At 37.8% G+C, this 26672-nt stretch overlaps 1 protein-coding gene across 2 annotated transcripts in view; it reads left to right on the forward strand.

Annotated features, from left to right (window-relative positions):
• The first annotated feature begins 247 nt into the window (after positions 1-247).
• Positions 248-26672, forward strand: part of SHTN1 (shootin 1) — a 117995-nt gene continuing 91570 nt past the window's right edge. The window contains exons 1-2 of one of the 2 annotated variants that reach the window (XM_027851680.1): positions 248-476; positions 14594-14646. In XM_027851680.1, coding sequence (XP_027707481.1) covers positions 419-476; positions 14594-14646 — 111 coding nt within the window. In that variant the 5' untranslated portion in view covers positions 248-418. The remainder of the gene's footprint in view (positions 477-14593; positions 14647-26672) is intronic. The other variant, XM_027851679.1, reaches the window with a different exon arrangement.

Raw genomic sequence — 26672 nt, forward strand, 5'->3', positions numbered from 1 at the left:
GGCGCGTGCCGCAGGGAAGCCGCCCGGGCTCCTGGACAGCGGCATCTGCAGCTACGCCCTAAGTCCCTGGGGACACCTCCTGCCCTTGCAGCGTGCGCTTCTGTTACTCCCCGGGCCCTGGCCGCAGGTGAGGCCAGCGGCCGCCCTCTCTGCCACCAGAGCCACCGCCACCGCCCGGCGTGGCCGTGGCGGGGGCTGCTGCGCCAGTAGGTGTGTAGGGATGATCTCACTCGCCCACTCCGCGCCAGGAGGAGGAGGAGAAGGAGGAGCAGGAGCAGGAGCGGGAGGAAGCCCAACTTCCGGGTAGTAGGGCGGCAAAGCACCGGCATCATTCTTTTTCTACCCCCCTGGGCAGCCCCCTCCCCTCGTTTTTCCCCTTTCTCGCCCCTCTGCCTTCTCCCCGCTCCCTGCTGCCGACATGAACAGCTCGGACGAGGAGAAGCAGCTGCAGCTCATCACCAGCCTGAAGGAGCAAGGTGAGGGGGCCACCCGCGGGGAGGGGGCGGTGGCTGCTGCTGCAGCTGCCCACCAAAGGGTGGGGGAGGGGGGAAGGTAGGGCGGGAGAGCTAGCGAACGCCCTGCCCTGGGCAGGTGGAAGCTGGGGTGGGGGGTAGACTGCCCCCTCCCTTTCCTCTCGGCCTTTTGCTGGGGAGAGGCGCTCCGAAAGCTCAGCCTCGATCCCTGGGAGCCTTATCCCACGGCTGGAGACTGCGGGGTTCAATAGCCCTAGCCCAGAAAAATGCAAAGCATCGAGGAAGGCGTCCGGAGGTGGGGAGCCAGGGGCCCCGGCTGCCATGGGTTGGGCGGGACAAAGACACGAAGACACATTGCGCGTGATTGCCGGTTGCCCTGCATTGGTATGGGCAGGGAGGGTACCTTTAGATAAATGCTGCCTCTCTTTCCAAGCCCTCCCTGATCCCCACCCTCCAAATACCAGAGACTCCCAGGCCTGTCAGATTTCTCCTGGTCCTTTCCCTCTTCTTCAATTCTGGCTTGGACTAGTTTCCATTCTCTAAACCCCCTCCCCCATTTCAAAGCTAGGTCATGTTTTTCCAGGCCAGAAGGTGTTTTATCACTTACCATTTTTAGTAACTTATTAGACAGTAGGTCAACACTCCAGCTATGTGGGGAATCTCTGCTTTTAGCGAGATCAGCTGCTGATATCTGAGTGAGTGTGTGGATTTACTTGTCTCTGCATACTATTTTATGGGTTTTGACCAGTTTCTCTTGAAGATTAAAAAAGAAACCCTCAAGATAATCAAATATTATTTAGAATTAAAGCTGTCAGCCAGTGAGTATGAACTTCATACTCCATATGCTTTCTGCTCCCACCCCAGGATGGCCTGTGTAAGTGATTTCCAAGAAAAAATGTAATGCAAATTCAGGAAGTGAGAATTTATAGAAATGCACATTTTTCTAGATGACTGTTGACTGAAAGGCAGGGTCTATTCCTCACTCTCTCCAGATTACTCACTGGCTGTGTCCTTGGAGTAGTCACTTAATCTCTCTAGGTTGCCTCATTGGTAAAATTGGGATACTAATAGTTTACTCCCCTGAAGGCCAGAGATTAAACTAAATAGCTTGTGACACTCTAACAACTATAGAAACTGTGAATGATTCTATACAATCGTACATACAATAGCAGAAAAAGTGTGGGATAAGTCACAAAAGCTCACTGTTTCTCTTGTTTAATGACTTAACTAGGATTAATAGGCCATCTCAATTTCTCTTATGGATTGGTGAGGGTGGATGGATGGATAGATGAATGAATGAAGGAAGGAAGGAGGGAAGGAAGGAATGGATGGAAAAGCATTTAAGTGCTTATTGTGTGCTAGGTTCTATAGTAAGCACCAGGGATAAAAATAGGATAAGCAATACAGGCTCTGTCCTCAAGGAGCTTACATTCTGATAGTGAAAGATAGACAACACATATACTTGAGGGGTGGTTGGCCAAGGAAGTCACTGGGCTGGTTAGTGGAATCATAGAGCAACTAATTGTTATGTCTTTACTCATATAGAAAGAATCTGTGATTTCTTTCTAGGTAAGTTTTGTGGAGTTGTCTTAGATTCAGAGAGGTTGAGGGAATTTCTCAGGGTCACATATGTTGGAGGAAGGATTTGAACCCAGCTCTTCCTGACTTGTCCCCACACTTTATTTTACCCCTCCCCTTTCACTTCTTCCAATAGTCATCTTTATGGCTAGTTTTTTAAATCTGGAAAAAACAACTTAAAAGATTGCTGTTTCTTATGTCAGCCCTGCTTTTCATGACCCCAGGAACAAGTACCAGTTCTTTTAATATGCAGTCAAATCTGAAGATAAGCCGTGTTTTTTGTTTTTTGTTTTTTAACTTTTGCCTTTGGAATTCATTGCCATTTATTCATATATTTAACAAATATTTATTAAATGCCTCTTTTGTGCCATGTGTTGTGCTAGACTATGGAGTGGGAGGATGTGGTTTTGTGAGGAAGGCAAGAAATATCTTCCTAGTTCTGATTTACTCATTCAAGGTAGTAGAATAATGAGGTAAGGGCAAAATTTGCTGTAGGTAATCCACATTATTTAGCTAGCACAGTGCTAGGCGCATTGTATTAGAATGACAATGACTTAGACTATTACACTTGAAAGTTATCTCAGAATTTAAAGGATCATAAGACTGAGAACTGGAAGGGGCCTTAAAGGTCTTTAGTCGAATCCCCACATTTTATAAGAGGAGACATTCTTAGAGAAGCCAAGTCACTTGATCAAGGTCAACTTCAGTTAGTGGTAAAGTTAGGCCTGGAAAACCATTTCTTGATTTGTAAAGTCACTGGTCTTTCCTCTTCTCTAGTGCTCAATAAATATTTGATTACTATATAAACAAGTATTCTTTGTACTTGGCTAAAGCTGAAACAATGGGTGCATTTTATTCTTGCACTAGAAACTCAGCCAGGGACATTGTGCTGGACTGCCTTTGTGACAGGGATCCCTAAACTGAGTAGCTCATGAGCAACATTTTGTTTCTGAAACTTTCCAGGAGGTAATTCACAGACATAGATACTTTGGAGAGAGAGAGAGAGAGAGAGAGAGAGAGAGAGAGAGAGAGAGAGAGAGAGAGAGAATGAATCAATCAATTTTAGAAAGATTCACAAAATAACATAAATTTACAAAATATCTTTAATAATAGCAGCATTATATAGTGCTCTAAGGTTTGCAAAATGTTTCATACACACACATACACACACTCACACACACATACATATATATATTCATATAAAATCTCATTTTATCCTCACAACCTTGTGAGGTGTCATTATCATCCCCATTTTATAGATGATGAAACTGAGGCTGAGAGATTTTAAGGGATTTGCCAAGCGTCACGCAACTAGAAATTCTCTGAGGTAGAATTAGAGCTCAGGACTTCCTGACTCCAAGTCCTGCCCTATGTAGTTCTTCCCCCACGACACCTAGCTAGCTGCCTCTATCTAATCTCTAACCCAAGCTTTGTCTCTCATCCTGCACCCTCAAGGAGAGAGAACACAGTGGAGTTGGGAAAGAGTGTGCTTGTTCTAATCCCATCTGTTGATCTGACTTGCAATTTGAATCATGAATCATTTTAGGGCCTTGTTTCCTCATTTCTAAAATGAAGAGCTTGTACTAGATGATCTCTAAGGTTCCCTTCAGCTCCAAAATGTTATGGTTTTATGTTCTACCCCTTTAGAGTTCAATTTATAGGTCTGGCCAATGGCTGATGGTTTAGTCAACAGTCTTTTCTTCATGAAGCCTCTTGGGACCTCCTTTACATCTTTCTTATACCCTACCACCCTAGAGCTGACCATTTATTAACTGAGAGTGGGAACCTTCAATATAAAGCACATATTGATTATAGAAGTCTCCTTTCAGTGGGTCATCACAACTGCATGAGTTCGTGTTAGCTATCCCTTTCCTTCTGGTTCTGCCTTTGGATTTCCCTTCCTCCCTTCCCTCCCTTCCTTCCTTCCTCCTTCCGTTCCTTCCTCCTTTCCTTCCTTCTTTCCTTCCTTCCTTGTTTTTTGTTTTTGGTTAGGCATATTATTTCATTGGTATCCAGAGGAATCATCCTTCTGAGAAACCATTCCTCTACCAATGCAGTAGTGAATGTTTTATGGTTTGCAGGCTTAGCATGCTGCCTAGGGTACTGAAATATTTGATAACTTGCCCAAGATCAAATAGATGGTTTGCAACAGGTAAGACTTGAACCCACATCCTCCTGACTTTGACCCTAGCTCCTTATTATCCACTATGCCACAATGCCTCTTGTTTTCAGATTAAAAATTTGTGAATTTGTGGGATAAGCCATCACCTATTTTGAACACTCATAGTAGAAAAGTAAAAAGTCAGGAATTGGTACCTGCAAACATCATGTTCCATTGGTGAAGGCCATCTCCAGAGGTCATGGAGTGGCAGAGATACTTTTTGAAACTCGACTCTCTTGAAATGTATATCTACTTTTGAATTGTTCATACCTTTAGTCATTCAGGCATTGAGACCTTTTAATACGGAACATAATTTTTTAATCCAGCTCCAGCAGTATAAATAGCAGGGGTGTGTACTTGGTTCAGAGCTAAGTGATGATAGGTGACTTGATTTCATTAATTTTTCAATGCCATTTAACCTTATTATTTGAGAAGCTATGGTTTTGAGGTGGAAAAGGTGGGGGTCAAAGAGATAACTTGATGAACATTCAAAGGTGTAATGGAAAAAGCATTGATTTAGAGTTGAGAGGCCAGAGTTTGGGTCCTGGTTCTGTCCCTTTCTATTGTTCCAACTCAGTAGGTTTTAGTTTTTGTTGTTCGTTTTTTTTTTTTTTTGCTTTTGATTCATCCATTTTCTATCTGTCTCCACTTTATATTAACAAATGTGATAAACATTTTGTCTTTGCTGTGTCGCTTTGAACAAGTCACTTCAGAATTGGAAGGGATCTTAGAGATCAGTATATCCAACTCCCACCTGAAACCTTTCTTGTTGTTGTTCAGTCATTTCCAATTGTGTCTGAGTCTTCGTGACCCCATTTGGGGTTTTCTTGGCAAATATACTGAAGTAGTTTGCCATTTCACTCTCCAGCTCATTTTACAGATGAGGAAACTGAGGCAGATAGGGTTACATGACTTGCTCAGGGTTACATAGCTAATAAGTGTCTGAGGCCAGATTTGACCTTAGGAAGATGAGTCTTTCTGACTCCAGGCCTGGCATTCTATCCACTGTGCCACTCAGTTGCCCTAACCTGAAACATGAATCTCTACAATAATGTCCTTAACAAGTGGTCGTACTGCCTCAGCTTAAAGACTTGTAGTGCCAGGGAACCCACTACCTCCAGAGGTACTCATTCTGTTTTTTTGAAAGTTCATATTACTAGAAATCAGACCTCCTATTGAGCCCAAATCTGCCTTCTTATAACTTTTTACCCAGTGGCCCTAGTTTCCTCTAGGGCCATTAGAACAAGTTGAGTCCTTCTTTTACGTGACAGTTCCTTCATGTTTGAAAAGATACTGACCGTGACCAGGTGTTTCTAGTCTTTTCTAGGCTAAACATCTCTAGTTTCCTCACTGGTCTTTGGATGCTATCTCAAGACCTGTCATAATTCTAGTTATCTTCTTCTGGACCTGCACTAGGATGTGAATGCCCTTACCAAAGTGTAGTACCCAAAAACAATCATAATACTTTAAATGTGGCCTCACCATGACAGAGCACAATGGAACTATCTTATCTCTTCTGGCTTCCATTTTGCTGTTAATGCAGTGTAATTGAATTAGGGTTTTTTTTTTTTGAGGATACCACATATCGTTGTTTACTCATGTTGAGCTGGCAGTCCACTAAAATGCCTAGGTCTTTTCAGTGTGAATTACTCTTTATTCACTACTCTAACATCCTATACTTGTGTAGTTGATTTTTTGAACCTAAGTGCAGGAATTTACATTTATCTTTATTAGATTTAATCTTGCTAAAGGATGATTATTCTAACTTGTAGCTGGATCTTAATTCTCTCTTATTACCTATCCTTTCCCATTTTGTGTTGTACATAAATTTCATAAGTCTTCATCTAAGCTATGGCTAAAAATGTTGATAAACACAGGGCCAAGGACACTGTGGTGCTGTACTAGAGGTCTCTATCTAGGGTGACTTCAGTTCATTAATCAACCAAACCTCTTTGTGTTGGATGAGAAGGTTGAACTAAATTATCTCTAAAGAATCTTCAAGTTTTAAGATTCCACATTCAATTTTTTAATTACCTTTTTTTAATGAACACAAATCTGTTTTCTCTCTCACCCACCTACCTCCCCCATTTCCACTGGAAAAGGAAAAAGAAAAACAAATGTTTTGTAACAGATATGCATAGTTAAACAAAATAAATTGTTTCATGGGCCATGTTCAAAAATATGTTTTCTTCTCGACCCTCAGTCCATCACCTCTCTGTCTGGAAATGGGTAGCATTCTTCATCATTAGTTCTCTGGAATCATAGTTATGGAAATGATCAGTAGTCTTAAGTCTTTCAGAGTTGTTTGTCTTTTCACTCTTGTTATTGTATAAATCATTCTCCTGGTTCTACTCACTTCATTCTTCATTAGTTCATACAAGTCTTCCCAGGTTTCTCTGAAACTATTCCTTTTGTCATTTCTTAGGTCATATTGGTATTCCATTACATTCATATACCATGATTGGTTAGCCCATTCCATAGTTGGTGGGCACTTCCTTACATTCCAGTACTTTGCCACTAAAAAAAGAGCTGCTATATGAGTTTTTGTACTTTTCTTCCTTCTTTGAACTTTTTTGGGCCTAATAGTGGTATTGCTGGGTCAGTGGGTAAGTACAGTTTGGTAACTTTTGGGACATAGTTCCAAGTTGCTCTCCTCCATATTCTAGGTTTGTTCAAGCTGATGGGGGAATGCTGAGATTTGAAAATAGCCAACGATCATCATCACTTCTTAATAAACATTCTGAATGATATTTTGGGCTGACAATATTTTGTCCTTTGCCTATGATGTAAAGAACATTTCTCTCAAATGAACAGTGTGAACTTTGAAAGTTAGAATTAAACTCCAAAGTGAGGATTGTATTCTACTTGACCCACTCACATGGCAAATTTTACCCTGAAACTTCACCAGATCACACATAGTGACATATTTTAACAAGTGAAAAACAGTAACAAATTATTGTCTGTAAGTCTCTAGTTTTAACCCCTAGGCAAAATGCCAAGAACAAACATCAGTCATCTACACAGCTGACAATCTACTTAAAATCAGATCCACTGTGTTATGCCATAAATGAAGTTACTTTTGAAGAAAGTAGTGAAATATAATGCCTACACCTGTCATAATATGAACAATCTCTAATTTATACTTTCTATTCCCTGGGCTCTATGTCTTCCAAATCACACCTACTTTCAACTATTGAATTACTTGAAAACATTCCACCGGCTTTTCTATCAAGTAGCATAATTGCCTGTATTATATCTTTCTAAAAAGTTATATTATGTACCTCTTAAAATTAGGAAGCCAGTGTGATTGATTATGTTCAGGAAGATACTGAGGTAATTCTATTATCTTTTCTTTGGGCTTCATTTTATTAAGGGGATAGACATCTTTAATAATGCAGAGAAACAGCGTCTTTGGATCATACCTTGTGCACATCCCTTATTTCCTGAAGTGCATGTTTCTATTTTAAAATACAACAGTTTGCTGTGTCAACCCCAGCTTCCCCAGACATCCCTGTCTGAAAAGGCAGCACATTGTTCTGAATTGCAATTTGTCGACCCTGAATAAATGTCTCACTTTATTTACTGATCACTTGGTTTGTCTGAATTTTTTCCAGGTATGACAGCTATTTTAACATTATAGACTTGGTATAGGCCTTGATAAAATTTATGATTTTCTGTGTAAAACTGGTGAATATGTAGAAATTCATGAAGCTTTATTGCCTGATAAACATGGAAATACCATGTTAATATTAACATATGGATCAAAATTTTGATGGGAAAGGTTACCACTTGTAGACAAAGAAACCCTGTCATGAGATTATTTAGTATTGACCATTCTTTGAATAAAAGTGAGTTCAAACATGGGTTCTTTTAAAGTGGAAACTTAGAAAGACATGGTTTGTTTTAAAACAAAATAAAACATTATATTATTTTTAGTGCCATAAGATTATTTAGCTAATGATTATAGTCTTAAAAAAAATTATAGTAAACTCTTGGTTGTAACATTGACTCAGAATGGTTGCTGTGCCCAGGAGAGAAAAGGACTTCAGCACAAAGTCAAGTCATTAAATTTAGTCTTGTGTTGACCATACCCGTTATGAAAGCCTTATTTTTGCTTCAAAATTAAATCCATCTGAAGTCAAGCAATGCAAAGACATTTTAAATTATATTTCAGTGGGTATGTCCTGGCCCCAGCAGCAATCTTATCATGACTGTCCTCCTTCCCTGAGAAAATATCATATTAGGTGAATGATGTTATCACGGTGGAAACTTTACAGCATAGTTACATTATTTTGCTATCCAGTCCTGGACAAAATTAATCCAAATGAACAATGTAATAAAATCCAAAAGTATGTCCATATGTCACATTTCAGATACAAGCCATAATCACCTGTTTATCTCATTTCAGAGATAAGTTATAGCATCTCTTATCATCAGTTATGTTATCACAGGGTTTCTGTATGTAAACTAGATTTATGTTGAACTGGATTATTGTGCAAATATAATCTAGTAGTGCTTGCAACACTGAGCCTGAAATCTCCTTTGCACAACTGTAAGTCACCTCCAAATGGATCTTTAAATATAAGTAAATACAAATCCCAAGTGATTTAAGTAGAGTTTGAAACAGACCAGTAGACTCTATGATGTAGCTCTGCATTGCCATATGAATTAAAATCCATTGTTAGAGCCATCCAAGTAGTTTGGTGGATAGTGTTAGACTTGGAGTCAGGAAGACCTGAGTTTGAATTCTGCCTGAGCCATTTAATAGAGGCACAAATCTGAACAATCACTTAACCTCTGTCTTCCAGTGAATTTCAAAGGAGATAATGGATGTAAAATGCTTTGCAAACCTTAAAGCCTTATATCAATGGTAGTTACTGTTGTTATTATTATTATTACTACTAGTAGAAATAAAGCAATTAGCTAACATTTATGTGATACTTTGATTATCTGTTATTACGGAGGAGCATCAGCATTAATGTACAACCTAGAACAATGAAATTTTAAATCTAATTTGGTCATCAAATCTGATAATATTGTGACTTTCATCCTTAGAAACTGTGATGGATCAATTTGGTTTCATTTTAGGAGTTCATTCAAGGGCTACATAGCCTTTCCTTTTGTGCTTCTTATGAGAGAAAGCATGCTGACATATGACTTAGAAAATTCTTAACTTTTATTTCAAATTATGGCTTTGCTGCTTACTGCCTTATGATTTGGGGCATCTCATTTAACTTTTCAGGGCCTCAGTTTCCCCATGTGCAAAGCTCTTCTAAGCTCTATATCCTGTGATTCCTATTTTAGACAATATAATGTCAGGTTTCTACATGGAGAAAAATAACATGGACAGCTAAACTTTAGGATCATTTTGGGAATTTTTAGTTACCCAGTTTTTGGCTATTTAATTTAGTTAAGTTGGAGAACCTTGCCTATACTTTATTAGTGGCACTTCATTATTATTGGAACAAGTACTGTGTACTTCCCAGAGAACTCCTGAATTTCACAGTTGCCATTAATTTCTTTCCAGATGTGATTTCAGTATGTCACCTTTGTTATTTGATCAGTTATTTTAACAGTGCTTTCTCCCTGCCTCCCTAATGCTTTAATTAACAAGGTAGGTATAAATAGCTCTTCTTTCTTTAGTTCTGGCTTTAAGTGCAGAAACCATTGGTATCTGTGTAGAAAGACTACTGTCCTAATTGAACAGAGTCTTTTATAACTAAGGTCCTTATTTACCATTAGGGGAAGGGGAAAAATCATTTCCTTCTTGTACCATTGTTAGGAGGTGTTTCTGTGTTCTGTCATTCTCAGATTTATAGGCTGATCATATGAGAATTCACTTTAGAACATCTCATTAGGCAGTGAATTTCAGGTTATTTTTGATAGCCATAGAAGTCTTTATTTTTCTTAGATTTTCTAATCATAAAACATAGTGGATGGGGAAATGAGTGGTGTTTTAATATTCTTTAGCCAAGTCTTATTTGATAGAGTTGAGCCAATCAATGAGACAGTGAGGTCTAGTAGAAAGAGGCCTTTGAGTCAGGAGACCTGTTTGCTAGTCTTGGCCTTCTCTCCCTTACCCAATTGTTATAAGGATAAAATGAACTAATACGTTTGGATCTTGCACAGGAAATGTAGAAGTACTACTTAAATACCACCTGCACTATTTAATTACTGTCTCTAGGTCCTAAGTCATACTCCATTGTCAATTAGGATGAGTACCTAATGACCTCTAAGCTCTAAAATTCTCCTGATTTCCATGATTGAACTTATGGCGAAAAAAAAAAAAAACCACCTTCCCTTTAGTGTTACTGAGTATTGAGGAATAAAGAAGCTGAAGTAGGTTTCCTTTAATTTCTTTGGTTTTCTTTTTTCTTCCCACTCCATTAAACACTGTTGGTGCTCAGTAAATGCCAATAGTCTCAATAAATATTTATTAAACACCTACTATATGCCAGGCACTGTGCTAAACACTGGGGATACAAAAAGAGGCAAAAAAAAAAAAACCAGTTCCTGACCTCAGGGAGCTCACATTGTAAAGGGGGGAGAAAACAAAGACATCTATTCAAAGAAGCAATATACAGGATGTATAGGAAATAATTAACAAGAGGGAGGGCACTAGAATTAAAAGGGGTTGGGGAAGGCTTCCTATAGAAAACAGGATTTTAGTTGGGACTTACAGAAAGCTAGGGAGTCTAGTCAAATGTAGATTTTCCCCCCCATTCTTTTGTCTTAGGTATGTTTCTACTTTCATCTCTGCCACTTCACTTTCTTTACTCCTCTAATTATTTTTTCATTGACTTTTCCCAGTACCCCTTTTTTATAGTTAAAACAATGTCACTACTACAGATCAAAACTCCTTTTTATTATTCACTTTATCCTCTACTCTGTAGGCTAGCAAGAGGAAGTTACAAACCTTGGGCTTTCCTGAGGAGTGGTATCTTTTCATGTGAAGATTGTGAAAGCCTTGTGGATGTATAGGAAAGTAGAGATAGACTTGTAAGGCTTCCTGGCATGCTAGAGATTTCCTTACATTCTGGAGTTAGGTAAAATGAGTCTTTAGCATTAACAAGAAGAGTTGAATCTACTTGTGAGAATTTACTCGAAGACAAAAATGATGATAGCTCCGTTTTATTGTTTCTCAAAAACCACTTAATATATATTACAGCATTGTTGGCTGAGGTCAGAGAAGAGGAGTGTGTGTGTGTGTGTGTGTGTGTGTGTGTGTGTGTGTGTGTAAAGGGTTTGTGTGAGTGAGAGGGAAGAAGATAGAAAGAGAAAGTAGAGAGAAAAAGGAGAGACAGAGGGACAAGAGAGGGAGGGAGGAGAAAGGGAGAGAGAGAGAGACAGACAGAGACAGAGAGACAGACAGAGAGAAGAAGAAGAGGAGGAGGAGGAGGAGGAGATGAGGGGAGGGGGGAGGGAGAAAGGGAAGCAAGGAGAGAAAGTAGAAAGAAAACAGAGAGAGAGATAAGGAGAGGGAAGAGGTATTGACATACAGTGGAGAGAGAAAGAGAGATAAAGAAATGGGAGGAGAGATGAGGGAGGGAGAGAGAAAAGAGAGAGATGGGAGAGAGGGAGGGAGAAAGAGGGAGACAGAGAGAAAGAGAGAGTGAGAGAGAATTAAATTTTTGAGGTAGGTTAGTATCCATGGTCTTAAGCTTGTGGTAGCTTTGAAGAATAATTCAAAATATGAATAGGAATTTCTTTTCTTTTTTTTTCAATGAACATTCTTTGTCCACCCTCTCCCCTCCCCATGGCTCTCTTTCCCTTAACCTTTGGCTCTCATTTCCACCATTTCCTCTTCCTGCCCACAGCCTTGAAGGAAAAAAAAAAGTTGCATGTAGTCATTTACAAGAAAACATGTTTTCACCTGATTTCCATTAAGACACCATAGGTGAAGGGTTCTTAATTAATGCTTTCCATAAAGGCCTAGTAATTGAGGGAATCAACAGTGTTCAATCTGGGTGCTATCAGCCATATAATGGGAAGAATAGTATTAGTGTGATAAAGAAAACCTTCAAACATCTATCAGATGTGTTAAATAGGAAAAAAAAGAAACGAAAAATAACTCCTTATTGCCTATATGAGATCATGGTTTTGTAAGCTTTTATTATGGCATGCATGACCACAGACTAGGTTACTAGGAATGATATGTTAAATAAATTTTGACTTTTCAACTTAATCTCCAGCCACTTTTGAATACTAAGTAACCAACCTAAAGATTCTTTATTTTTGTTTTCTTTTATTTTTAAATGGCCATTGTGAAGTACTGGAATCAGAATTGCTCAATTTCTTGACAATATATAAAGAATTTTCTTCGAAGCAACCATTTGAAGTAGGTAGTGGATGAATGTAGTTGCTCCCCTTCAACAGATGAGGAAAAGTAAGCTCAGAGAAGTTAAATGATTTGTCACGTGGCTAGTAAGTAGTGGACCTAAGAGTTGAACCCAGCTTCTACTGACTTCAGTCTAAGTGTAGTAGCCTTCCCATTTTGCTATCCTAAACCTGACATAATGTACTAATTGTTAGTAAGGGGCTTTAGCATTTCTTGTATTTTTTTATAAGGATACCTTATCAGTTTAAAAGTCACCTTTTTTAGCTGACCGCTTCATAAGGTAAACTTTGAGGAAAATGTCTTTTTTTTTTCTTTACAGTTGGGGAAAATAAGGAAAGAAAGATGGATGTCTTGGGTTTAACTACTATAGATGCTGTCATGGTTTCAAAGTCTCTATTGGTTGGGGGTTTGTTTTACATCATTTTAAATTTTAATTATTTGTATAACATGTCACAGGAGGCATTCTTATCCCTTTAGATCGCTGCTGTAGGAAACCAAGATTATTTCTCTCCAATAAATTAGCTGAGAGTTGCATTTAGAATCAGAGGACCTGAGTTCAAATCTTAGCTCTTTCTCTTACTAGTACCTTAACCTTCTGGGCTTCAGTTTCTTTATCTTTAAAAGGGTGGTGCTTGGGGTGGAAGTGGATAAGATGACCTTCGAGGTCCCTTGAGGCTCCAGATCCATACTCCTGTGAGCTGCTCTCAGATTTCCCTTACCTCTGGTAGTTGGAAGCAAACACCTCTAGCATTAATGGCAAACAAAGGTTCAAGTAATCGATGGTATTGAGAAGCTGTGGGTTTTTGTTTTTGTTGTTGTTGTTGTTGCTGCTGTTGCTATTGTTACTATTGTTTTTAATCTTGTTTCCCTATTTTGGCCTTCTGGAAGTGTTGCTATTTCTATTCCTATATAGAAAAACCTTTTCCCCTCTAGATATGCCATAGATTTTTTTGCATGCGGATCATTTTTAAAACATTTTTAAATATCTGAATTACAATGAGATTTTTCAGTCGATCAGGAAAGTCACTAGAATTAATCAAGTGTTGGAATCCTGGGATTTGTTGCATGTAGTAGAGTGAAATGGGAAGCAGATAATCATTAGGCTAAATAGTTTTCTTAAGCCCTACCTTCGATATGCTTAAATAGAATACCAGATGTGAAAGGGACCTTAGAGACAGTCTATTCAAATCTTCTCATTTTACAGATGATGAAACTGAGGTTGGAGAAGGGAGATAACTTGCCCAGTTCTTCTCTAACAATTGGTCTCATCCATTCTCTTCCTTTTTAACCCCCTAATGTTTCCCTTCTCTCCTTCAAAACCTTCAATTTTACATGCCTGTAGATATAGGCATGGAATTTGTCTTTACGAGTTTGTTAAACTTTGATTTCTTTGACTTTCTAGGTACATTTATCTATAGTGTGTGTTCTGAAATAAAAATAATTATGGGAGTGCTAAAGAAGCCAAAATCTGTGGTATGAATCACCCTTGTTAGAATGATATTTTTGTATTGTTCATTTGAGAGCGATTAATACATTGTGGGTTGCCTGCTGAATTTTAATATATAATCAAATACTGACTAATTTGAGTGTTTGAGATGTTAAAATTCAGTTGAAAGTGGGCAGTCCTTTTTTATTTCAGTATATAGGAAGTCTTTGTAAAACCTATGAGTCACTTTTCTGACTTGATAGAGTTTAATGAATAGTATATAATCTTGGTTTGATAATTGAGGATGTTGCAATGGCCAAGGGTCATGATCTGGAACTGAATTCTCAGACTGGAGGTACAAGGGATTGAGCTAAATTTGAACTAATCAAATTTAAATGCCTGGAAGTTGTTTGTTGTTGCTGTTTTTTTGACAAATTTATACTGTGACTTTTTCTCCATGATAATTGCTCTTCCTCCTAAAAATGGACTGGTTGTGGGAAATACAGATAATTGAAGGTTCTGACATTCTGGGTTCAGATGAATGAAATTTAAATTTAATAAACTTGATTATTTTTCATTTCTGAGTGTTACAATGTTTTTTCCCTGTTCTCTTATAGCAATTGGTGAATATGAAGATCTTAAAGCTGAAAACAAGAAAACAAAAGAGAAGGTTTGTCCTTTATAATGTTTGGTGATTTAAAAATATTCTGTTTTTCATTTCTAATTCTGCTTCTCCATCTTTCCAAAAGTCTGGATTGCAAAGCTCATTGTTCTGTTACCTATTTCAGCTCAGAATGAATGAGGGTGGATTTTTTTTTTCCTGCATGTGTTTTTCAAACTGAATGTCAACTGCAGGCACCAGATGGTAAAGAATAGCAGACATGTCACACAGTGTGTGCAGTTCTGTGAGATTCACTACATGATGCAAATGTGTAGCATGGCACATGAGCTTGAAGAAGTGTGTTTTCTTTCAATAACTAAATTGTACATGTTAGAGGTAAGACACTAAGCCCCCAGAGACTTAAGCTTTAAGACTTGGGTCCAAATTCTGGAGGAAATTTTTCTGTACTCTTTTTTTTGATACTTAGAGTAAATGACTTCAGAAATCTTTTCTGTCTCTACTTACTCTGAATGTAGTAATTGTAGATCTGTAAGTTAAAAACAAATGCTTGGCACAAAATGGAAACTGGAAGCTTTGTGCAAGAGGTTTTTATTATTGGCTTTTATACAGTTGAAAAATAATTTCCTTCTACTTACACCCATAAATTGTCTCCTTGATGATTGTGAGCATGTGTTAACAAATTTTTTTTCTTGAAATAACACAAGATGACAGATTGCAGGGAAGTAATATCTAGAGACCAAAGACAAAGAGAGAAAAATAGAGTATTTTATTAGGAAGAGATGGAGGAAAAGGGGGGAAAGAGAGGCAGCAGTGATCAAAAAAGCCCCTTGGATATCAGAAATAGATGCATTTAGCTTTTTTCAAAACTCTAAATTCTGCATCTTCACATTTAAAATGTCAACTGAAAATTACAATTAAAAGCAGCAATGACTTGAGTGTTTTTGAAACATGTGGTCAGCTTCTACTTGTTGGTTCCTTAAAAATTCTATTTATCTTTCGATTATCATTACCTGCATAGTGACACCATGGCTGATGATACTCATGTTATGAGCTCAAGGAAAGGTTGGGTAATGATGATTTTCCAGATCATCATGTCTCAGAGCAGTTTTTAGGATGCTTAGAGTGTCATAAAGGCCATCTTGGTCTGTTAACACGTCTCGAGTTTTCTTATTCCCTTGAATAATTGTTGATAGGAGTATGAGAAGTCAAAGTGAAAGTGCTGTCTGTGGTCGAAAAAAAGGAAGGATAGTTAACGTGTATGGACACCATGCATGTGTATGGTTCAGTTGATCTCTCACTCATCAGTTAATCAACAATCATTAATTGAGCACCTACTGTGTGCCAGGCACTGGGAATACGAATAATGAAATCTGATCTCTTAGTACTTTATATTTCTCAAATATGCTTATCACATTCTAATTTATATCATATTTATTTGTATCTTTTTCTTATCATCCCTCCCAAATTTCATGAGCTTTGAAGGCAAGGACCATATCTTATTTACTCTGTAAATAAGCTTATCACTTCATAGAGAAGGTATCCACTCTCTCTGATGAACAGATGAATGGCATTTCAAAATTAGATAGGATCTCAGCTCCAGAGTGGTTGAGTGACTTTGCCAAGGGCACATAATTTAATGTGGTTATATCTGGACTCTAGAATAGCTGGACAGGAGACTGCTAATCACTCCTTCCCTTCCACACAAGATTCAAAGGTGTTTTGGCAACTAAAAAAAAAAGTTGCTAACTCTGCACCTATGCCATAGACTAGTATAGCTACCTAATTTGTGGACATGAAATATTTATATATACACACACATATACACATGAATATACACACATATATATGTATGCATATATACACATAAACATATATACATACATGAAAATATATTATAACATATATAGATTACAGATTACATATAATCTATAAATTAATGTATATTAATATTTTATAAGCAATTAATTATATAAAATATAATATATTATATAAAATAATATAGAAATATAATTACATGTAATTAATAATAGATGCTATATAATTAATATTAATTATGTATTAATCTATGTATAATCTTTATCTATTATAATATGATTTATATATTTTCATATATATACTTACATATATATCTATCTGTGTGTGTATGTGTGTGTGTGTGCGTGTGTGTGTGTGTGTGTGTGTATTGAAAATCCAGTAAGGGAGACTGAGAAGGAGTGGTCAGATAGGTAGGAGGAGGATCAACAGAGATCAGTGTCATGAAAACTCAGGGGGAAGAGAGTATATAGGAGAAGAAGATGACCAACAGTGTCAGATGTTGCAAACAGGTCAAGAAGGCTAAGAAAAGGCCATTAGATTGTATAATTAAAATTTAATCATTGGTAACTTTGGACAGAAAGCTTTTAATTGCAAAGTCAGAAGTCAGATTACAGAAGAGGGTTTAGAAGAGAGGACACAGAGACACAGAATATAGACTCTTCCCCCCCCCCACACTCAGTTTCACTGAACAGGAGAGGAAAGAGGCCAATAACTGATAAGATGGTATGATCAAATGGGGGCTTTTTAAAGATTGGGGAAGCATGATTGTGGTTGTTAGCAAAATGAAAGAAAACTGTAGGTGAGGAGAGAGTAAAGTTTAGGTAGAGTGAAGATGATAATGGGAGTAATATGCTATAGAAAATATGAAGGAATTGGAGGAATGGTGCAGGTGGGTAGAAAACATGAAGGAATAGGAGGAATGGTGTAGGTGGAATGGTTGACCTTGGGAAGGAGAAGGGCTACTGCTTCATCAGAGGTAGAAGAGTAGGAGGAGATATTGAATGATGATGACACAGAGATATGAGATAAGGAGAAGAGGAACTCTTGACAAATGGTCTCAGTTTAAAAAAAAAATGAAGTATTAGGTAAAGTCCTCAGCTTGGAGTTGGGTGTGCCATGGGAGAAGAGGAGAAATGAGGTTTGGAATATGTGTTGGGTTGAGTATGATGGAGCAGAAGTGTCAAACTTGCAAGTAGCCACAAAACTCTTGAGTGCTGCCAGAACTAGATTAAATGTAATTGGGAAATTTTTAACAAGATTAATAAAAAGACAGTACAACATAGATAATGTCAGTTTGTGGTTTCATAAGTAAATATGCAGCCTGCAGGGATTTATTTCTATTTGACTTTGACACCACCATGATAGCTGTTTGATTAGGGAAGAGTAAGATTTTGTTGCCACAGTGAAGTCCCATTTGAGGTTAGATAACCTAAATTTGTTTTGGACTTATTTAACATGTTTTCATGACTTCATCCAATTTCATTCAGCAGCATGTGAATAGGAATGAAGGAGGCAAATGGTGGAATTAATATAGGGTTAGGGTTTGATTAGCAGTGATCATCAGTCAGACAAGAGGAAAATGCAGATATACCTAGCCACATTTTCCTAATACTTGGACAGCTTCCTCTGCTGGGATACCTACACATACCTAAATTCCTAGAAAGAAAAGAGGTTAAGAAGGCACTAGAAGAGTTCTTACCCAGTAATTGGATTTGATCATTCTTGTCTTTCTGCCCAGATGATGTAGGGCAAAGGAAAAGGCAATAATGGAGTGAGAAAGCAAGGGGAACTCATTGACTCAGCAAAAGGAAGGGACAGTGACAGTGTTAAAACAGATAATCATTCCTCACATTTATATTATGCTTTGCCATTTATAAAATAATTCTTTTACATATATTTTTTCATTTGATTATAGACTCAAAGGATATTAGAGTTGGGAGGGGCCTCAAAGTCCATCTGGTCCATTCTATACCTGACCAAGAATCCCCTCAGCCTTATATCCAATAAATGGTCTTCCAATCTGTGGTTGAAAATTTCCAGTGGAAAGTGAATCCAGTAAAGGTGTGGGGCAGCCAGTTCCTTTTCTGGACAGCTCTAATTCTCGTTGTCCAATTATCACGAAGTTTCAAGCCTACATTTGCCTCTTTGTAGCTTCCATATATTTCCCCTAGTCCTTCCCTCTAGAGTCAAATTTCACATGAAGTACTTGAAGATAGTTGTCACATAATAGTAATAATAGCTAAGATTGCATAGCACTTTAAGTTTTGCAACGCACTTTATATACATAAGTGTATATATGTATATATGCAATCTCATTTCTTCCTCAACAACTCTGGCAAGTGGGTGCTATTATTAACTCTATCTCACAGTGAGGCAGGTAAAGGCAAATTGACTTACCCAAGGTCACTGAGCTACCAAGTGTCTGAGACTGAATTTGAACTTAGGTCTTTCTGACCTAAGTTCTCTAGCATTCTATGCACTATGCCATCTTGCCACTCTGTAGTTTTTCCTCTTTTTCTTAGCAACTATCTTCAATTCCTTCACTCAGTACTTATATGTTATGATCTTAGGATCCTTCAGCACTCTAGTAAGCTTCTGGAGAATATGTTCTAGCTTATCACTAGCATTCCTAAAATGGGGTGCCTCAAAATGACAACAGTGTTCCAGGTTTGTTCGTACTATAACCAAGTATATGAGAACTCTTCTAGTCCTGGATGCTGTATCTCACTTACGGTAGCCAAAGGTTGCATTAGCTTTTATCACCATAGTGCCACTGTTAACTCTTATTTACTTTGAAATGCATCAGAACCCCCAGATCTTTTCTTATATGAACTGAGGGCCATTCTTTTAGGTAGGGGTTAGACTAGATGGCCACCCAAAATTCCTTTCAACTCAGAAATTCTGTGCTTGCTGACTAGCTATACCTTCCCAATCTTGCATTTGTAAAGCAGATTTTTTTAAACGCAAATATAAAACTTCATGTTTATCCCTAATCAATTTCATCTTAATAGGTTTGGCCCAACATTTTAGGCTATTGGGTTTTGGGCTATCCCTCCCAGCTTTGTACCACCCAGTCACAATTCAATGAGATAATGGAGGGCAGGTATGAATATCTCTATTATATAGATGAGGAAATTAAGTCTCAAGTTAAGTAATTTCTCCAAAGTCATATAGTAAGTGGCAAATCATGGGAAGTGGCAGCATGGTATAATGGATCCAATTTTGAACTTGGAGCCAGGAAGACCTGAGTTCCTATCCCACCTCAGACATTAGCTGCATGATTGTGGGCAGATTACTTAACCTCTCTTGGCTTCTGTTCCTCAGCTATAAGTCAAATGAGGGTGTTCTGCCACATGGCTTCTGTGGTTCAGTTCTAAATCTGTGCTTGTTGATCTAGGATTTTAATCCAATTCTAACTCCTTTTCCATTTTTTTGTGAAGAATAAAATTTAGAAGAAAAAGGGTAACATGACCATAGGGATGGATAACATTTTTATGTTGTTTCCTCTTTTCCCCTTGTTCATTTGTGATCCTTGAGTAGAGTAGATGTTTAATAAATATTTATTGAATAAATGAATTGAACAAATGGGTATCATTCCTCAGTGCTTCCTGAAATCGTGGGCATAGTTCTCCCTTCCTGTTGTACAAAGGGTAGATGCAGTGTGCCCACCCTAGGCACAGATGATCAAAAATACTGACAGAGGGGTGATGGAGGGGAACAAGGTTTTGAATGAGGGAAGCAAGCCTGCTAGATAACCCTGATTTGAGCCTTTTGTCCTCAAAACTTATGTGACACTTAACTGTTTGCGTCATTCATTTGACCCTTATATTGCCTCGTACTGGCATCTGTTTGTAGTTAAGTCCTACTAGACTATAAACTCCTTGAAAACAGGGATCATATCTTCTACTGCTTTTCTTTCTTCAGTGCCTAACACAGTATGTTGTATATATTCGGTTCAGTGTCATGGATTTAGACCTGGAAAGGACCACGGAGGTTATCTAGTCCAACACTTATATTCTACAAACGACGTATCCAAAACCATAGAGATCAATTGACTTACCTAAAGTTCCACATGTTGTATATAATGACTAGACTGGATAGTATGTAATGAATAGCTTAGATTCAAATCCAACTCTTTTGCGTTCAAATCCACCTCCCTTTCCACTGTAACATGTTGACTCTGCATGAAGATTTAAACCAGCACTTCTTAAACTGTGGGTTACGACCTCACATGGGGTCATGAAAAATTTGGCAACAGTAAAAGGTTTCTGTATGCGCAACGACCAAAAATTAATTCAAAATCAAGCACATAATGAATCTGAGGTATTTCTGGTAGCTCTTGCCTGTGTTGTATTGCACAACTTCCCTGCAGCCTTGGTTCTGAATGCAAAGCATGTGCACTTTGCACTGAACATGCCCTCAGGCCATGCATCACCAAGGAACACTACCAAAATGGGAAAAGGAGTTGTCAGTGGAAAAAGTTTAAGAAGCTCTGATTTAAACAAGGCAGGACCTACTTATTACAGTGGTGCTTTAAATGAACCACCTGTTCAGAAAACTCTGACTTTATAGGTAAAACATACCATTTTGTTGCAGAAGCATATGATTGACAATATAATTGATTTACCTCAGACCATTAACTATTTACATATCTCTCTACATGGCGTATAGTTCAGCTTCTGTCATATCCAAGCACAGTATGTATTATTGATGTATTTCTGTGCTAGCTCTTTAAAAATAACTATTAACAGAAATGAGAAGAAAGGATAAGAGAGCAGTGTGGTTGGTTGGGTACAGCAAAGTAGAGTGGTTTCAAGTTCCCAATGTACTATTTATTAGGCTCTGTTAAAAGACAGGCCATTTTATTATTATGGATCTTTACCAGAAGGAGGGAGTATATTGCTATGAAGAGAACCACGTAATAAAAGCCTTTTATCCAGAGTAGAAAGAGTAAAAGCTGCCTTGGTTCTAGCAATGGCAAATGGAGAATCCCATTCCCTTTCAACAGAGCAGTTTTCTTATGCCCATGACTGGCTAACCCTTTTCCAATGGCCCTCAAGTACTCCCTTGTATCAAAGATGTTTAATTTCAATAACCACAGATAGGGAAGACCAAGTAAGCTCCCCTTCCCCATCTTTTTGACCACATACTTTAATGGGGAGATAATTTTATTTTGGAGGACATAAAAAAATCAGATTCCTTTTTACTTGTTTCTTTAGATGAATGAAAAAAACATTTATTAAAGGACTACTATGTGCCAGGTACTGTCATAAGTACTGATGATACAAATGCAAAACTCAGATATTTCCTGCTATCAAGAAACTTTAATTTTCACATTTTATTTTGTTTTTTTAAATTAACAAACATTTATTATCTCTCCCTCTTATTCTCACTCTTAACTTAAAAGAAAGAAAAACAAAACATTTGTAACAATTATGCCATAATCGAGCAAGAAAAATTTCTAAATTGTTCATGTCCAAAAATCTTCGTCTCATTCTGCATCTTGGTTCTATTTCTTCTGTGTCAGGAGGTAGGTAACGTTGAGTCATCGTTTGTTTTCTCAGGCATGGTTGGTCTTTGCATTGATCAGAGATCTTAAGGCTTTCAAAGTTGTTTGTCTTTATGATACTGTATAAATTGCATAAATTGCCCCCCGGTTCTGCTCACTTCACTCTGCATCATTTCATACAGACCTTCCCAGGTTTCTCTGAATCATCTCTATTGTAATTTTTTGTGGAATAATAGTTTTCCGTTATATTCATATACCATAATTGGTCAGCCATTCTCTAATTAATGGGTACCCCTCTTTGCCACTACAAAATGAGCTGTTATAAATATTTTTGTGCATATGGATCCTTTTCTTCTTGTCTTGATCTCTTTGGAGTATTAGCTTAGTACAGTGCACTAAGTTAAAGGATGTGCACCGTTTGGTGGACTTTGGAGCATAAGTACCACATCACTTTACCATATGTTTGGGCCAGTTACCAATTTACAAGCAGCTTACATTCTAATAGTGGGAACTAGCATGTATAGGAGATTTGAAGCTATAGGAAAGGGAGTTTTGGTTTGGGAAGTCATAGGAATTTCAAGAGAAGCCATAGCACAATCAGTTGTTATATCCTTTCCAGTAACAGTAATGGTATTGATTTGACCAATGTTCTCAGAGCAATAAGTGAAAGTAGAGAGAGGAGTATGTGTGTGGTATCAGGGCAAATGGCAAGATGCTCAAGTAAACTCTGGTTTCCTAGTAGATCACTCTATGGCATGTGAAGCATAATCTGGGACCAACTAGGTATAGTTGGTTAGGTATGTTTGTATTTGTCCACCACTCAGTATAACTCACCCTTAGGGTGGAGTTCCAAAGCTGAGGAATATATGACTAGTGAGGGGTAGTGACCTTTCTATCTCTGGGCTATGCTCATTTACATTGTATGTCCAGAATACATGTACTGATGAACTAGAGAGTTAACAGGCATCCTCGATAGTGAGTTGGCCTCAGCATCAACTGAAAAAACTATTTGAAATGGTATTTATACCCAGGGGCTCTATTTTAATTCTGAATCTTTTTTTTTAATGCCAAAGGAATGAAACTTGTAGATGAGGTGGAAGAAGTACCTATTATATCTTGTCTTAAGTTGGACTCTCTTCCTACTTAACATTATTATCAGGATGCTATAAAAATGTCAAAAGACCATATGTTCAGTTAGTCAGCGCACACTTAATAAATGCTTACTGTGTGCCAGGCGCTATGCTATGTGCTGGGATACAAAGAAAGGCAAAAGAGAGTCCCTGCCCTCAAGGAGCTCACAGTCTAAAGGGAGAGACAGCAAGTAAACAAATATGTAAAACAAGCTATGTATAGGATAAATAGGGGAAAAAATTAATTGAGGAATTAAGAGGGATTGGGAAAGGCTTCTGATAGAAGGTGGGATTTTAGCTGGGACTTTTTGAAACCAGGAGACAGATGTGAGGGAGAACATTTCAGGTACGGGGGACAGACAGAGCCAGGAGCCAGGAGCTAGGAGATGGAATATCTTGTTTGTGAAACAGCAAGGAGGCCAATGTCACTGAACTGAAGAGCATGTGAGGGGGTGAGATTAAAGTATAAGAAGACTGGGAAGGTTCAGTTGGTACACAATTACCTGAGGGAAGGGGGTCATTCTTAAAGTAAAATTATTCCTGGTGACTGAAGAGCACATATTTTGTCCTCTTTCAGTATTGCTAGTCATTTGCTCAATTCTTGATTATTAGTATATGAATTCTTGACTCTGTCAGAAATTCTATGACCTTGGATAAGTCATTTCTTAATATTACCCATAGTATATTCTCAATGTCAGGCTTAGCCACACAATGTTCTTTTTTTTTTCCACAAAGAAAATACTGAATTTTTCTTGCTTTTATAATAGAAGGAATGCTCTTAAAGATGAAAATGGATGTTGTTTTTGCATTTTCATGGTATACAGCACTATAAAGGCATTATTGCAATATTTTTCCATACATAGTTTTACATAAAAATCACAGAATGTTAGTATAGAAAGCAATTTTTGAGAATGTATGGGTTAATTCCCTGTTTTATAGATGAGAAAGACAGGTAAAGTGACTTACCCAACCAAGGTCATACAGATAGTGATAGAGCCAGGGATTGTACATACATCTCTTGACTCCTTTTTTATTTTGCTGTCTTATGTATGGCATTTAGAGTCATTAAAAAGGAATAAAGTTCCAGTATCAATATACACATAATGTTCTTTTAAAGTCACTGCTTGTCAGTTATGTATTCAAAATTGAAAATTCATTTGGATACCTCAGATCAATTACGTCATCAATATGGACACTAGAATAGATCAAAATGTATAAATATCTTCTTATCCTATATGATTCTTGTCCATGTCTTTCCATAAGTCTTCCATAGATTCTCCCCAATTGACTAGATACTTTGTTCTGATTCTTTTCATATTTTATGAGTACTCATGTGGTTCTTGGGCTGTTATACCTCATTCTTGCTACATGGCATCTCCTTTTATAGAGATATACATCCTCAGTGATGTCCAAGAGAGTTGGTATAAAAGACAAGTCACTGTTGGCAGTCAGCAGCAGCCTACTTTCACTACCCACTATATTTGTTTCCATTTCCCTTTGGGTCCCCAGTAGGCTTGATTCTTTTGATATTCTGTCATTTCCATAATTTGTAGGCATGTAACATCAATGTGAAGAAATCAGTGTTAAAAAGATATGGTGTTTTGTGGTAGCAAGCAGTTCTGAATCATTGAAAGCAATGGACAGTTTCACAAATATTGTTTAGCCATGTCAACTCCTGTATAAATCTCTGGGCCATATTCATCTGCAATGCCTGTCTATTGTATTTGTATTGATGAATGAATGAGTGAGATCTGTTGAACTGGGAGTTAGCTTCAGGTCAGGAAGACATGGATTCAAGTGTCATCTTTGACCTAACCTCTCTAGATGACTCTCTAAGGCTATAAGTTGCATTTATAATATACAATCTCATCTGCATTGGTAGATATTTTCCTTACCCAGAATTTCCCACACAAGTGAAATCACAAGTCCAAACCAAAAAAAAAAATAGCCCCCAAACCCTCATTCAGTTGGCTGCTCATCCCACTACATGCCATAGTCTGTGAGATACACTCAGTTTTTCTTGTTCAGATTGCTAGGCCCACCTCTTTTAGTGATCATGCTCATTAAAGTAGCCCTAAACCATTGATAGGCTTAACTCCATCCAGGAACAGTAATACCAAGAGAACCTCGCCATCTATTAAAGAATCAACCTTCTGTTTATAATTTGCTCAGGACAAAAACTATGATTCTAAATATCTTGAATGAGCAGACATCTCCCAGGGCAATGCTTTGCTTGATGTTGATACTTGTATTGTCATTGACCAGTTATTTCTGTGATTGAATCTTTCGTGGACTCTTGTGTGATCCTGACATATGCTCGTGAGACACCATGTCTGAGGAGGTCCCCTTAGGGAGCTTTTATTCCCCCAATCAATGCCATTTTCATAATCAACACACTTTTAGCATAAAGGAGGGATCATATTTGTCTATCCTTTTCAGTCGTCTACTTGACTTTGAGGGTTTACTATAGAAAATCATTTGGGGAAGCCTACATTTTGGTTCTCTTCAATTTTTTCCATTGAGGATAGCCTTGTTTGGAGCTTTGTCCATTTCCCAAATTTCATGAAGATTTTATAGTGATTGCAAACTTAACATAATCTTTAAAATTCCCACAGAAAATTAGGAAGGTAAACCACATCCCTGACTTAATATAAAACTATACGTAAAAGAATCTCAAGCAACATGGCATAGTAGAAAGAGCGCTGGTCTTAGAGGGACCTGGGTTTGAATCCTGGCACTAAGACTCCTTAACTTTGTGATCATAAGCAAGCAACTTGGGCTTTCAGAGCCTCAGTTTCCTTGTCTGGAAAGTGGAGATAATTATACTGGTACCATCTACCTCATAGGACTGTCAGTGAGAAGCAATTTATTAACTTTAAACATACATATACAACATATTAGCATAAACATGCATACAAACATAAACATGAATTATTATGTGTGGATGTTGTGAACAAGTATATAATCACATAATGAACTCTAAAGGTAAATGCCAGTGATTTTTTTGATTAGCTGCTATTTTGGATGATTTGTTCGGCTGTTACACTCTATTAACCTGTATAACTGAGAGTTTACCTGAATTTTGTTTTCATCAATAACTTTGAGGTTGGAGTCAGTACATGTTCATTAAGTTTGCAGATGGCACTAATTCAGAAAGGTAAGTAAGATTAAAATTTAATTTGAGAAATTGATACAGCACCAAAACCATGACCAGAACATGAGAGTGTAGATCTCTTGCCTATAAAAGGTTAAGACTGACATCTATAAGATAGAATTGTTTCACTGACATATGGTCAAGGGTGGAAGGGGATGGGCCAGGGAAAATTAATGTGCTCCACTGCTCTATTTAAAGTCAGCAGCAACTTTGTTAATTATATTCTTTCACTTTTGGAAAACAGTGGAAGGGCTAAGTAGGCTTCCAATCAAATAAATGCTTACATTTGTCATTGCTGACATCACTATATTTCTGTCATCAACATGTTTCATTGGCCAATCGTGCAGTCTCACAATTGAAGACACACTTTAAAGTATTTGCTCTTGAGCAAGGGGCTATATCATAATCGATTGAGGTTTGGTGTTTGCTTTTTTTTCTATGTGGAAGAAAAGGGGTGTATGTGTGG

Source organism: Vombatus ursinus, unplaced genomic scaffold (genome assembly GCF_900497805.2).
Source record: "Vombatus ursinus unplaced genomic scaffold, bare-nosed wombat genome assembly UNPS02009205.1, whole genome shotgun sequence".
Taxonomy (NCBI): Eukaryota; Metazoa; Chordata; class Mammalia; order Diprotodontia; family Vombatidae; genus Vombatus; species Vombatus ursinus.